This window comes from Paroedura picta, chromosome 3 (genome assembly GCF_049243985.1).
Source record: "Paroedura picta isolate Pp20150507F chromosome 3, Ppicta_v3.0, whole genome shotgun sequence".
Classification (NCBI taxonomy): Eukaryota; Metazoa; Chordata; class Lepidosauria; order Squamata; family Gekkonidae; genus Paroedura; species Paroedura picta.
In genome coordinates, this window is record NC_135371.1 from 143617072 (window position 1) to 143632504 (window position 15433).

The 15433-nt window shown below is 40.6% G+C and overlaps 1 protein-coding gene across 3 annotated transcripts in view; it reads left to right on the top strand.

Moving 5' to 3' along the window:
• Window positions 1–15433, top strand: part of ABCA5 (ATP binding cassette subfamily A member 5) — an 89169-nt gene that overhangs the window by 58891 nt on the left and 14845 nt on the right. For all 3 annotated transcript variants that reach the window (XM_077328351.1, XM_077328350.1, XM_077328352.1), the window contains exons 23-29: window positions 1564–1736; window positions 8876–9013; window positions 10022–10135; window positions 11898–12068; window positions 13612–13725; window positions 14118–14255; window positions 14883–14948. In XM_077328351.1, coding sequence (XP_077184466.1) covers window positions 1564–1736; window positions 8876–9013; window positions 10022–10135; window positions 11898–12068; window positions 13612–13725; window positions 14118–14255; window positions 14883–14948 — 914 coding nt within the window. The remainder of the gene's footprint in view (window positions 1–1563; window positions 1737–8875; window positions 9014–10021; window positions 10136–11897; window positions 12069–13611; window positions 13726–14117; window positions 14256–14882; window positions 14949–15433) is intronic.

The following is a 15433-nucleotide window of genomic DNA, read 5'->3' on the forward strand; positions in this document are numbered from 1 at the left end:
CTTTCAATATATCTTCTATTTGTGTTGTTTTTTAATAGCTAATACAGTTTCTTTGATTTGTTTCTTTTTAACATGGGCAGCCAGTAACTCCCCTGGTTTTCCATCTAATTCAAAAAGTTTTTTGTTTAACATATATTAGGTTCTTTTGAATTTTTTTTCAAATCTAAATTCAGCGTTCTTCTTTCCATTCTATAATCCACATTTAGTGTGTATTTTCTGGGTTAAATTATTTCCATGGAATCTTGTCTAATTCTTTCTTCTGTGCCAATATTAAACATGCAGACTCCCATTATATAAAGTTTGCTGGCTTCCTAGACAGAACCTTTAAATACTGCATTGGTGGTATTAATATCAAAGAACATTTAAAATCCCTTTTGTAAAATATTCACTATCTCTTTCTATAACAGTATTTTGTTATTAAGCCTCCACATATTTGATGAGGAGCTTGGTCAGAGGCTGAGCTAAATGTAGAGGCAGACAGATGGACAAATGTGGTCCAGAAGCAGTTCAAAGATCCAACAGGTGAAGGTCAGGGTTTCATAGCAGGCCAGGTGGGTCCTGTGCAAAGGTGAATCAGTATTCACCCACCCTGACCCACTGTTGTAAACACTTTTATAGGGAATGGCAGTCCCCAAGGAATTACTTGCAGCAACTGGGCCCCTGCATTCAGCTCTCATCCTTTGTATGCACCTGGATTATGTTTGCAGAGCAACTACTTGATCCTCTGCTGATACTCTGTGATTATGCAGTGAACACAAATGCCAGAAGAGACTCAGCAGTCAAGGAAGCTGCTGTCTTCTTAATCAAGAAGAAAGCTGCTGTACACTCTTTGATTTGAGAGACTTGCTCCCATCTCCTTAGTGACTAGCTTGTCATGCTCCCAATGTGAGACTACACAGAAGATCAAAGAGGGTTGCACTTAGTTGTAACTGTTATTCCTTGAGTTGTCTTCCCTCCCTCCTGCCCTTCTGTTTGTTCTTTTATATATTTTCTTGAGTTTCCAGCTCTGGACAGCCGAGTGGAAATGGCACTTCTCCCTTTGGTGACAGTTTGGGTGGGAAAATGTCGTCTCTCATGCCAAAAGAAAGGAGTTCCATTTCAATGTCTAGAAGGCAAAAGGCCAGCCTGTGCACATATAGTCACAATGTGTACTTACACAAAAGATAGCTTGATAAACAACAGTTACAAGTAAAAGTAATTCTGTTTTCCAATTGGATACAGTGGAAGGAGGTAGCAGAAAAGTCCTGCTTTTAGAGGTACAGTTAACAACCACTTATTGGATATACTTCAGTTGGATATGTCACAGATCAACAAATAACAGCAGAAACGTTTTGGAAATGATACTAATATAATTGTCACTATGTCCACAGTCCAAAGTTCTATTTGGGTTCTGAGATGCATATAAGTTCTTAAACACGGGCCTTCCTATTGGATGGGATGCCAGTGGTAACTTCATATGCACTATAGGGCTGTATGCTATTAAAGATAATAGGAAAGCTTGTGCATAGAGTGTCTTTGCATGTGTGGTTCTGACATGTGACTTTCTTCATTGTCTTAATTTAGAATCAGATATTGAAGACATCATCAGATCACTTAGAAGCCAAAATATACTGACGGAGATCTTCAATGGCAGTGATTACTTATCATCTGCACACCACACTACTGCACTGAATGGAAGTGGTTATGTTTCAGTTGCCCCCCACAGTGCAGCAATAAATGTGTTCCATACAGACAATGTGAGAAAAGATGCATGTTTTATTTAATTACTACCCCTGGGGAGGAGAGGGATAAGACTGTAATACATATTATGTTATATTATTACATCTAAATTATATTTATGAGCTGCCTTTCTACACCTACACAAATGGTTAAAGTGACATAGAAAAATGAAAACAGCAGCATTTTGGTCTGTATCATCAGGCATCAGACCTGAACCCTCTGAAGCTAAGAAGTTTTTACATTCCTGTATGGGTTACTTGTGGCGCAGAGTGGTAAGGCAGCCGTCTGAAAGCTTTGCTCATGAGGCTGGGAGTTTGATCCCAGCAGCCGGCTCAAGGTTGACTTCCATCCTTCCGAGGTCGGTAAAATGAGTACCCAGCTTGCTGGGGGGTAAACGGTAATGACTGGGGAAGGCACTGGCAAACCACCCCGTATTGAGTCTGGAGGGTTTCCGTATTGAGTTTCCGTATTGAGTTTCCGTATTGAAAACGCTGGAGGGCTTCACCCCAAGGATCAGACATGACTCGGTGTTTGCACAGGGGATACCTTTACCTTTACCTTATGAGTTACTGCTTCTGGTTTCAGAATCACACAGAACTGGAAGAGGCCCCAAAGGCCCTCCTCCAGGCCATTGCAACTAACCCTGTTCTCCAGGATAATTGCTAAAGGTTCTGAGATTTCCTCTGCCAATTCTTTCAACACTTTTAGATATAATTAATCAAATCCTGGATATTTAATTTCATTTAAAGTAGCCAAATTTACTATACAATCTCTTTATCAATTCAAACTCTTTATTCCTTCCCAAGTATTTTCTGCTTCATTTCCCCCCAGTAGAATATCTTTTTCCTTATGAGAAAATACTGAAACAAAGAAGGTATTAAACACTTCTGCCTTCTAATCATCATCTATTATCATGACATAACCGTCTTTATACAATTAACCTACTTCCTTATTTTTCCTTTTGCTACAAACATAGCCAAAAAACTCTTCTCCCTGGCAAACATAAGCATATTCTGAGCCTTAGGTTTTTTAACCTCCTCCATATGTTTCTTGGCTATTTTTCAAAAATTGCTCCTTGGTGATTTATTCCTTTTTCTATTTTATATACATGTCCCTTTTAAAACCTAACTCATTTAGGAGTTCTTTAGTCATCCATCTTGGCTTCTTTTGACATCTTCCAATCCTTTGCTTCATTGGAACTGTTTGATATTGTGCCTTCAGAAATTCCTCTCCGCCATTTGCTGTCTCGTCTTTTAGTATATCTGACCATGGAATCACCCCCAGTACTTCCCTTAATTTACTAAAATCACCTCTCTTAAAGTCTACAATATATATCTGACTATACTTCTTCTTTCCTCAGAATCTCATACTCCAAGAGAACATGGTCATTCGAATCAGATAACCCAACTTATTCACTTCATTTTTGTTTGTTACAATTAGATCTAATATAGCTGAACCCCTTCTTGCATCTTCTACTTTTTTAACAATAAAATTGTCTGCAAGGGAGGTAAGGAATTTATTAGACCTTTTGCAGAGTTCAGTCTCCAGAACATATCAGGATAACTAAAATCCCCCATAATTACTATATCTCTCCTTGAAAGTTTAATCATATGTAGCTGAAAAAAATCATCCAAATCTTCATAATGATATAGGTCTATAATGGAGTACTACCAAGACATTGTTGCTATTATCCCCACCTTTAATTTTGACCCAAATGCTTTCAACCTGATTTCCACGATCAGAATTGTGGACCTCCTCACAAGACGTCATCTGATTTCAATTTATTCTCCCTTGGGGTACTTGAATTCCTTGCTCTGATTACTATGGAGTACATTCCTCATATTGTCAGTAGAGTGGAGTAGATTACTGTCTCCCTCACTTATAAAAGCTAATTGCTCTCAAAAGTATTGCCTCCCTCCCCAACTCACCCAATTTAACTCTCAATTACATTTATGAATTTCTTAACAGAACTGTTTCTGCCAGCTGCCATGAGGTGTGTAGCCCATCTCTTGCCAGAAGTCCATCGCACTGGAACCACCTGCCACAATCCACAAAGCCAAAATGCTTTTGACAGCAACATTACGAGAGCCACTTGTTCACTTCCATTATTTTTTCCTCCCTCCTTGAGCCATGACCTACAAATGGGAGGAAGGAGGAATTAACTACCTTTGCATTAATACCTTACAATTTTCTACCCAGCTCCTCATATTCCCTTATGGTGTCTTGAAAGCTACTCTTGTTTCATTCCTATCAAGAGGATGGGATGACATTCAGTACAGTAAATTTTGTCATCCTTTCAGTTACATCGTGAATATTCGCTCCAGGGAAACAATATGCCTCTTGGGATATCTTATCAGACCTACAAATTACTGTCTCCTTTCCTCTCAACAGGGAATCTCCCACCACCACCACCACCCATCTCTTCTGGAGTTTAGCAAGGGCTGTTACAGTAGCTATTAGGTCAGGCTTGTAAATTCCAGGTTACATCAACACAAAGAAAATTGTAGGGTAAAGAGTATTTAAGTAAGTATTAAGTATTTTTATTAAAAAGGTAGGATTTAGAGCCTGAAGGAAAGGATTGCTACCCTTCATGAGATCAAGGAGGGGAATATTTCATTAACAGAAGCCATGAGGCATAGAGATGGAGGTAGGAGTTAAAGGGACAATAGATTCATTGACTTAGCTAACAAACCTCCTCTGAGTACTACAGCTTGAACCCAAACCTGAGTATTACAGGACGGAGCCAGGCAGCACTGAGTGCCATTGGAGCTCAGTAAGTGATTCTGGGTTCTTTTGGTTGTGACAGAGACAGAAACACTGTCAGAGGATGACCCGCAATGACATGAGAGACAGAATGAGGAGTCTAAGGGCATATGAAGAAATGGCATTGGAAGGAAAAGGAAAGTATTGGTAATATGTGACTCTCTGCTGAGGGGTATGGAGTATCACGTGCCCAGGCCTACCCCCTTGACTGTGAGGTGTGTTGCTTGCCAGGGGAAAATATTCAACATGTTGTTGACTGGATGCCAAAACTGATTGGACTTGGAGATCATGCATTCATTTGTGATGGTCCATGTGAAAACAAATAATATGTCCGTGTAATTTCCATCTCAAGCATTAAAGCTGGCTGTGAAGTTCTTGGGGAGAAGCTGATGGGAATGGACAGGAACAATAATAATGGAGGTGAACCACTGGCTGCATTGGTGGCTTGGATTCTGGAAGCAGGGACAAGGTTTTCTGGAAGATGGCTTACAAGCATCACCTGTCAGAATCGGAAATTAAATAGGCACCTGGTGTCCAGTCACGGGCTTTTTGAGGGACCTCCTGGATCCCCTGGCAAGCCCTTCAGCACTCCTGAGCATGCCCAGGAGTCCCCCATCCACCCACCTGACAAGCTTCCAGCAGGACTCCACCATAGCGCCTACCTGAGAACTCACACTGCCACAGCACCATCCACTCCCTGAAGCTGGAGTGAGCCCATGGCATGCTACAAGACTGGAGGAGATTGAATGAAGGGAGGTGGAATGATTACAGGCCAGCTAGCGTGACCTCTTTCCCAGGGGGAATTGGAGTCAATTTTAAAACATTGGAAGGACAAATAGGCCTGGTACTTTTTATAGGTGAACTAGATGAGAGGATGGAGAGACTCCAAATTAAATGTGCAGATCACACCAAATTGAGTGGAGTATTGAACACCCTGGAGGATAGAGATAGAATTCAGAGACATCTGGATATATTGGGAAAGCGGGTAGATGTGAACAAGAAGTAATTCAGTAAGGATAGGTGCAGAATTCTCAATTTGGGCAACAGAAATAAGAATTATGCATATTGCAAAAGCAGGTAATGTGGTCTTGGGTGTATCAGCAGAGGCATAACATCAAAATTGCAAGATGTCATACTCCTGTTGTATATAGCATTGTTCAGGCCATACCTGGAGTGTTGTATGCCATTCTGGAGGCTACACTTCAGAATGGATGTGGTTGAAATGGAGTAGATGCAGAAGAGACTGATGAAGATGACCATGGTCTGAAGACCCAAGTTCTATAAGGAAATTATGAGGGATTTGGGAATATTTAGTGAAAAGGAGATGGAGAGGGATCTGTGATGCACCCTTCACAGAGTGCCTACCACCCTCTAGACTTCTCTCACACATAGGTTAAGGGTTACATGAAGCTCAGGCCATCACAAGCCCTGTTCTTTTTGTTGTTTAAAAATCTAGAGAGCAAAGACTTCCAAGATCCTCTCACAAAGACATCAGCAGACAGGATAGCCCAGCTTCCTTTAGTAACATCCCTCACTCAAACACTTCACAGTTGTTGAGGTTGCATGCTCAAACACCCATTAACAAGCTGTTGCCATTTGTTCATATTTATCCCAATATTTTAATTGTTGTTTGTGTGTTTGTATTTCTTCCCCTGAGACACACAACCCAAAAATCACGAGTTAACTTTCATATATGGTTTGAACATTATATTGAAGCAATACAGTAGATTTTACAATGGCTCTTCTCCAGTTTCACTCAGCCAACATACTCTTTTTTTTTCTCTCAGTTCCCTAGCTACTCACTCCAAACTGCTCTCTTAACTGATGTTTTCCAGCTGTGTTCCCCAACATTCCATCAGTTCTCTTTGTTCACTCTTAGGGAGAGGCAAAATCTAAGCTCTCCGTCATAGGGACACTTATTATTATTATTATTATTATTATTATTATTATTATTATTATTATTATTATCATCATCATCAAGTCTCTGAAAGGCTATCACTACGAGGCAGCAGAGGATAGGACTCAAAATAATGGGTTTTAAATTGCAAGTGGAAAGGTACTGGCTGAATACTACGAAGCTTTTTTTTTTTTTACAGCAATCCAGCAGTGGTTTAGTAATGCAACAGTAACACACACTGTAGCTGGATGAACACTTGTCAGATATTCTTCAAGCTGATCCTGCACTGAGCAAGAGTTGGACTAGAGGCCAATATTTGACTGGGAGATTCCAGGAGATTTGGGAATGGATTCTCAGAAGGTTAAAATGCCCGAGAGTTCACCTTTCAAAACAGTCATTTTCTCCAGAGGAACTGATCTCTGGTGCATGGTGTTTAGGAGAGTTCCCAGGTCCTACCTGGAGGCTCGCATCCTTAAACCTCAGTGGGGTGTAATGCCACAGAGTTCCCCCCTCTCCAAAATTTCCTCCTGGGGAGCTGATCCCTATTTCCTGGAGATGAAGCAACTGATGCACTGATGGGGGGGGGGAGTGAACCAGCAAAATGATGATGGGGTGGCAAGAGGGCAGATCTACTACAAGGAGGAAATGAACTATGAGGAAGGGCAGGCTGGGCTCAGCTTTGCCTGTACAGGATGTTGGGCAGCATGGGAAGGCTGGGCCTACAAGCCTGTGGCTGTCAAAGGCTGGAGTTGCCATCACCTGACTCGGAGATTCCAGGAGAGTTGGGAGTGGATCTTCAAAAGGGTACAATTCCCCAGAGTCTAACCTTTGGAGTCCACCCTCCAAAGCAGCCTTTTTCTCCAGGGAAACTGATCTCAGTTACTTGTAGATGAGCTGTAAGTCTGGGGAATTACCAGGTCCTGCCTGAAGGCTGGCATCCCTAACCCTCTGTGGGGTGCAAGGCCACACAGTCATCTCCCCTCCAAAGTAGCCATTTCCACTTGGGGAGGCGTGGGGACCCAAACCCAGTTCACCCCTCTTAACCAGTACACCAAACTGAAGGGCTGCCAGCCAAGACAGGGGAGGAATGGTGGAGCTGTGTCTCAGTTGGATGATGGACTCTGGGCAGCCCTTACCTCCAACAATTTTGTACAACCCATTACATTTTTTCACACAACAGGTTTTATTGCTTGTAAAATCAGTAAAGGCTTAAAATAGGAATGAATGAAACAATAAACATAAAAACATATTAAAAATAGCACCAACTCACATTTAATATCAGTTCATGAGGAGATCACATCGCGTGAAATAAAAATGCTTCTTGGTGCAAGGGAACCAGTCCTTTCAATGAAACATTTAATTTGCATAGATCCAAACTGGTGCATGTGGCTCCTGCTTTTATACTTGATCATACTTGGGAGACTTTGAACTCAATTGGCAGCCTCTTGGCTCTCCCCAAGGCCAGGGTATTTAGAGGCTGATGCCAGAAGGAAATTTATGTATTATTATGGGATTCGTAGCCTTTACACTTTTTATAGATTACAGTATCTTAGAAGAAACACTGTGTAACGCTTTTCTCCAATGTGCATAGTAACAAGTTTTGCAGCAATTATGTAGTAGCCATGTATTATTTACCAAGAGGGAATGTTGTTAAATGGAACAAAGAATACTATTACTATTACTATTACTATTACTATTACTATTACTATTACTATTACTATTACTATTACTATTACTATTACTATTACTATTACTATTACTATTACTATTACTATTACTATTACTATTACTATTACTATTACACGAGTGGTGGGTTACAGCAGGGGTAGTCAAGCTGTGGTCCTCCAGATGTTCATGGACTATACCATAGGTTGACTACCCCTGGGTTACAGAATGAATCCCACCTCATTAAAACACATCACACACTACAACATGGTGGTAAAAACATCAAACATTACCCCCCTTAATGGTGTGCCTGCCACCAGGTAGCAGAGGGCTGAATTTGCTGGTCGTTGCCCAAGGTGTCCCAAGGCTGGTAGTCTGTCTTCTTGATAGACTTGTAAAACAGCATATGAAAGACAGTCCTTTTAGAGAGGCATATCACTGAGTACTTGCATGAGAAATATCCTGCAATTAGGCATATTCATGTTGGAAGAGCCTCTTGTGGCGCAAAGTGGTAAGGCAGCCGTCTGAAAGCTTTGCCCATGAGGCTGGGAGTTCAATCCCAGCAGCCGGCTCAAGGTTGACTCAGCCTTCCATCCTTCCGAGGTCGGTAAAATGAGTACCCAGCTTGCTGGGGGGTAAATGGTAATGACTGGGGAAGGCACTGGCAAACCACCCTGTATTGAGTCTGCCATGAAAACGCTAGAGGGCGTCACCCCAAGGGTCAGACATGACTCGGTGCTTGCACAGGGGATACCTTTACCTTTACCTTTATGTTGGAAGATCTTCATATGTGCAAGCTAATTTATTATATGTCTGTTGTTCTTGTTCCAGAGCTACACCTTCACAGTTGCTTTTAACCGTACCATGGTACATTCTTTACCAGTTATGATGAATGTCATTAGTAACTTGTATCTTCGCATCTTAAATGTAACTGAAAACATCAATATCTGGAGTAGCCCTTTCTTTCAAGTAAGTGAATACAAACATCAACCCCCCCCCCCTTAAAGAGAGAAGATTCTCCCTGTTCAGGTATTCATTGCTTGTTCTGTTCTGCTGTGACCAGCTCCAGTCTTATACCAAACAATGAAAAATTATCCAACAATAATTTTTTTAATTTGCTCATTTTTTTTTTTCACATTTATATACTGCTCTCCCCGAAGGCTCAGGAAACTGGCATCTTATTTATTTCACTTTCATTGTTCATATTCCTTTGAATTTAATTTTTTAAATTAAATAAGTGTAGGAATGCTCTCGGGTTCAAAATACCGCAATTTCTAGAGATCTCTCATGCTGAAGTAGAAATAAAATGAATTATCGGTAGAAAGAGTTTCCTGTTCTCTCTATTTACTTTCATTTTTACCTTGTTAACAAGCTCATTAGTACTCAGCACAACAACAGTATAGATTTTTTTTCATTTCATTCTCAATCCTACCTACAACATACCACTTTCTGTTTCTGTCTACTATATTACTTATTAATTAAAAGGAATGCATATCCACAGCTGAAACTTATTTATTATTTCAAACCCAGTTTTCCTCAATGATGATAACTCCAAGGAGCTAACAACATTTTTCTCCTTTCTTCCAATTTACTAGTATAATAACTAGTTCTACTAGTGAGGTAGATTATGCTAAGAGTGTGTGGCAGGTCTACAGTACACTGTGTGAAAATACATAAGTCATACATAGGTTATTTTGTGGAAATACATAGATCATATAAGAATGAAAGGCTTTTTTCCTTTCTCAGATGTAGGAAGAGTATCATCTCTAGTGTTTTTGTGCACATTTGTTAATCTAGAAAAGGCCTAAAATTTCTTTACACCAAATATAGCCAGCTAGATGCATCATGGCCTGCCAAGTGTTTGATTGTCTTCCCATTTTTGCTGTAAGAATCAAAAGAAAAAAGAAAAGGTTTTGTCAAGGCCCAAAGATCAAAAACAGAGTCCACCCCCCTAACTATGAATATGTTATTTTGCAGGAATTTACTGATACATTTTCTACAGTAGTTCTTTATTTTGGAGCTGTTTTATTAGGAATCATTGTAACTGGAATGCCACCATATTTTGCCATGGAAAATGCAGAAAATCACAAGGTAACAGTATTAAGTTACATTTTAAAAACCTCACACACAGCATATCCCACATATTAGTCCAACACTGGATGACATAAAGAAATTTGTATAATATAATGAATGACAAACAGAAGTGAGCATCACCACCAAATGATCATTTAGTCACTACTTGGGATGGGCACAACATGGCACATGAACCTAAAAATCGCATGATTTTCCCACTGAAGTTTTTCCCAAAGAGCACTTTCCTGGGGATGGCTGTTATTGGAGGCCATAACTCATCCCTCCTAAATCCAATTCTCACCAACCATGGAAGGCAGGTTGAGGAGAGGCAACTGCCCAACTCTCTCCAAATTTGGCAGCTCTGACATCTCATTAGGCTGTTCTACCACATCACAAACCAAATGTGTTCGGGAAACGGGAAGATTCATGCAGCCCCATGAACCATGATTCTTCCTGGTTCATGCCCATCCCTAGTTTCCACTGTGGTTTATATTAATGGGTTTCATATGATGCTGGAGCAATTAATGATTACTTGTATGAGAAATTTTAAAGTGTTCTATATTTAAACAAACAGCAAAAATATATATTTTTAAAATTTCCATTCAGTTTATTATGCTGGCTTAACTTGTTTTCAAACTGTATTCCGGTATTTATATGTTAGGTATTACTACTAAGGAAACCAGCCATACCGTGGGATGCACCAGAAACTCATAATGAGCCATCAGTTTGCTTGCTTTTAAATTATACTTTAGGAGGAATTTAACTATTGTAAGGGCAAAAATGCAAATTTTAACCATGTAATTCACTTAGATATTATTGCTCAATCTCATAGTCAGACTGGGGCCTGGGATTGAATCTCCCCTTCAGCTCATGACCATTCTAGAGAATTTTCATTTTACTATGCCACTTGAGTCCTTGGGTCTGTCTTACTGCAATTATTCCCTAGTGTGTAGACCTTTCTAGTATTACTGTTCCTTTGTAACTTGCTATAATTTGACTTCAGTAGAATATACTTTCCTACCATCTGGGTTCTTTCAACTATTATGGGTCTCCGGGGTATCTTCTTTTAGGTCAGTGAGTTGGACCCTTTATGGTCCTCCTACGCCTTATAATTTTATAATCGAACTAGTAAAATAGCCTGTTGTAATTTAAAATACAACTCATGCTAGCCTTTTCTCCCCTAGCCACAGCAGGCCTTCTTTGGGGGGGGGGGCTCACCTCCTCCCTGCCCCCTGGAGAGGCTTTTGGGCCTGGCTCCTCCCCCAACCTATGGTGTCCCCACAGGGACACTGAATGCTCTGGACAGCTTTTTGATGCTACGGAGCAAAACAGGGCGGTCTCCTATGCCTGCGATGGTGGATTAGCAGCACGCCATTCCCCCACCATTGTGCAGTGGGGCCCCCATGTCCCCTGCCCCCCCCACGCCACTTAGTGTGATGGGCTCTTGCAGCCCCAGCGTTGTGCATGCAGGCAACAATGTAGGGGCAGTCTGCATGCGCTATGAGAAATTGCAGGGCATGCTACCCCGCTGCAAGGAACTGGTAGCGACCCAGCACAGCTAATAACGTGCATAATCGATCTATGTGAGCTACTTAGGAGAATGGGAAAGAAAGAAAAATATGGCAAGTTAGATCCAGTAACTTCCTTTTGCTGAATCAGCAGTCTTGTTCCAATAGCAAACCTCTCTCTGTCCTAGCAAGTTGTAGGAGGCAACCAAAGTGTTAAGAGTTGCTGTTATTATCCATATTTTGACATGTATTTTGTTTTTGTACTCTTACAGATAAAAGCCTACACTCAGCTGAAGATTTCTGGTCTTTATCCTTCTGCTTACTGGTGTGGACAAGCACTAATTGACATTCCTTTATTTTACATTATTCTCTTTCTGATGATAGGAAGCTTGTTTGTATTTCATCATGAAGTTTATTTTTTTCCAGAGAAGTTTCTTGCTGTGGTAAGGTTACTTCTGTTTCACATAAATATTCTCTTCTTCTCCTCTTGTTGTTTAAACCAGTGGTCTCCAACCCCCGGTCCGGAAACTGATACCAGTCCGTGGATTAGTCGGTACTGGGCCGTGACTCCTCCTTGTCCTCCTCCCCAGCTGCTGACTCAGGGGCTGCCCTGCCACTCTGCCGCTGGCTCACCTTTGGTGCTCTCCGGCGGTCGCCATGGCTGGGGCTCTCCCTCGGCATGGCACTGCGCAGCTGCTGCTGGCAGCACCCCCCAGTGGGCAGCAGGAAGTCAGGGGCGCTGGCAGGAAAGCAAGTAGAGCAGGGGCTCAGGCGGTGGCGGGGATGTCCCTTGACAGAAGACTATCCCCCCCCCCAGGCCTCAGTAAAATTGTCAAGCGATAAAAAGGTTGGGGACCATTGGTTTAAACATTTGGATTTTGACCCATCTGTTCTCAAATGTTGATACTTTCGGCTAAATACTAAACTTCATATTGATTACTAAAATCAAATTTCAAATACCTTTAATAGCATAATAAAAATACTCCAAGTATGTAATAATCAGATATACTCAGACTGCTTGGAATAAACAGCTATAACAGCTATTGTTATAAGAAATAATAGAAACTAGACATAGAACAATGGATATGACAGAAAGTTATAATAAAACATTTAATAAACATTTAAATAAATATTTAAGTTAAATAAAACATTTGTAGGACGTTTAAAATAAGAAACATTCTTCTCTATGAAAGGAGTCAGGTAGCATGCTGCCCCTGCTCCTGTTCCGATAAAGCACTGACAATATCCTCAAGCATCTCATGAATGTAATTTCATTTTGTTTTCCAAATGGCAAAATAGAATAGCACATCTTCCTTTTCTGTTCAGAAGTTATGAATAACAAGGGGCCTGTGGCTCTTACAGTCTCATACCTCCTTAGGATGGCATGTGTTGACTGATCAGGAAGAGCCTCACGTCCAGTATGGAGAGGAACAGGGCCAGTGAGTACCTCTAAGTGAGATACACATTGGCAGGAAACAAGAATTTATTTATTGTATGGCATGTGTAGTGTTGTCAGGAGAGCCACAGGTTGTCTGGCAGCCAGGCAAGGGACATTCAGAGGTGGTTTGCCATTTCCTGCCTCCCTGCCATGACCCTTTGTGTTCCTTGGAGGAACTTCATCCAAATCCTTGGAGGTCTCCCATCCAAATACTGGATTAGAAGTTAAGAGGTGTCATTAAATCTTTAGGAATCTTCTGTGACATGGGCATCTCAGTAGTATGAAATATGCTCGAAGTTCTGATTGTGCTGTGTTTTCATATTAGTATATGCTGTAAGCCAGTGGTCTGCAACCTTTTTCAGGCTGTGGACCAGTGGCGGCAGGGAGGGCGATCGCCCGGCCGCGCATGGCACAAACGCACATGCACGACCCTGCGGAGGCTGGTGCCGCCCGGTGCCAGGGCCTTCACGGCCTGACACCGGGCCACGGCCTGGTGGTTGGGGACCACCGCTGTAAGCCACTCTAAAATACTTTTTTTTCCCTTGCAGGTCTTTTCATTTATTGGCTATGTACCTTCAGTAATTCTGTTCACTTACATTGTGTCCTTTACCTTTAAAACCATACAGAACACTAAGGAATTTTGGTCATTCATTTTTTCAGTGGTAAGTTAAAAGTGCTGCACTGACTTGGTCTTCCCAGTTTATCTCAATTTACCGGTAGTAATTTTTGCATTAAAAATACCTTTGCTCACATTTTTCAGCATGTGGATTGTGTTTGCTTCTTGCAACCATTTTGTTTCCTCACAAAAGCATCCTAAGCTTGCATATATCACTGCAGAGTCATCACTCCCATTAGTTTGTGCTGTTTCAGCAGAGGGCCCCTAAAATGTAATTCAAGCACAAGCCATATACTGTTGCTTTTATTCCTGTAAGTATGTTTGCCTTAAGGCAATGTATACACATTTTCTTGTTTGGTCTAGTGCAAATATTTGTTAGGAAAGTAGTTGAAAATAATTCACAGTTCTTTATTTTAAATTCCGTTTTTTCCCTTTCAGGCAGCCTTGGTTTGTTCTTTTATAATTGAACTTGTTTCCTTCATGTGGTGCTATACAGCAGCTGCTGTTCTTCACACTTGTTTTTCTGTCTTCATTCCAATCTATCCTCTTATTGGGTCTCTGATTTCTTTTATAAAGGTAAGTTTTCAGTGGATGAAGCTATGGTTTTGACTGTAATTTCTGAAGCGTTTTCTGGGATGGAGGGGGAATGAATTCTTGATGCAATTTTTAAATTTATCATGACCCTACAAAACACCTAAGATGAATTTACCATTTGTAATAGCAGATATTTTTGGTCAACTGCACTCATAAGGGTTCATAGATTCTGATGGGACATTGACTTGTCAGTTGTTTTCAGTAGAAATTACAGAAAGTTGTGGTCTATGCAAAATCCAAAATCAAGAACAAAGTCACATAGAACCCATGATTAGGACCATTCAAAATTATACGACACGATTCTGCAAATCTATTGGAATACATCATCAAGCTAGATTTTGCTGGTTTAAGGAGAAAAAATCAAGAAGGGAAGTAGATTCAGTTCATAATCTTTAGATCCAGATGGATGATATTCAGAAGTTGTTTGAGATCCAGCATCGATAATCAAATATTAACGGTTCTGGTTGGACTACTGTTTTAATTCAGATATAAATTCATCAAAGGAGCAGTAAGTGATTAAAGAAAATATAGTACTGTTATTTAATTTAGAATGACGACATGAAAAACAGATCTATTCATTGAAATAAGCAAATTTTATCACCTTGTTAGATAACCCAGAAACTTGATCACAAGATGGAAAGAAATTCAGAAAGATTGTTGGTTTCAGTGATAGCGGTAAGCACAATATTTTTCCTTGTGTGATCCAGGGATTCAGTATCTGGACATTTTTTAAAGTAATAACATTGACCCTTATGTTATTAGTGTAACAGTTATTTCTAATTTGTATAAGATATTTATATTCTTGTATCAAATGTTTTGAAGAGTTTAGTTGCATGCAAAATCTCATCCGTTGTCTCTAGGAGCAGTACCAGTTGCTGGCACATCATGACTGATCCTGCTACCACTGTGACATGCAAATACTTTAAATAGCCTTCAACATTATTTATGTACCACAATGGTAAAAGGATCAGTCATGCTGTCCCAGCAATGGGTGATGCTGTGCTGAGACTGGAGATTTACAGATTTACACACAAAATAATGAAGCCTGTGATAGATCAAGATGTGATAAACAGCCAGATGATGGCCATAGTTTACTAGACTACCATTTCATTTCTTTATTGGAAACACTTCATTTGTACCTTATAGGCCTATTATGCACG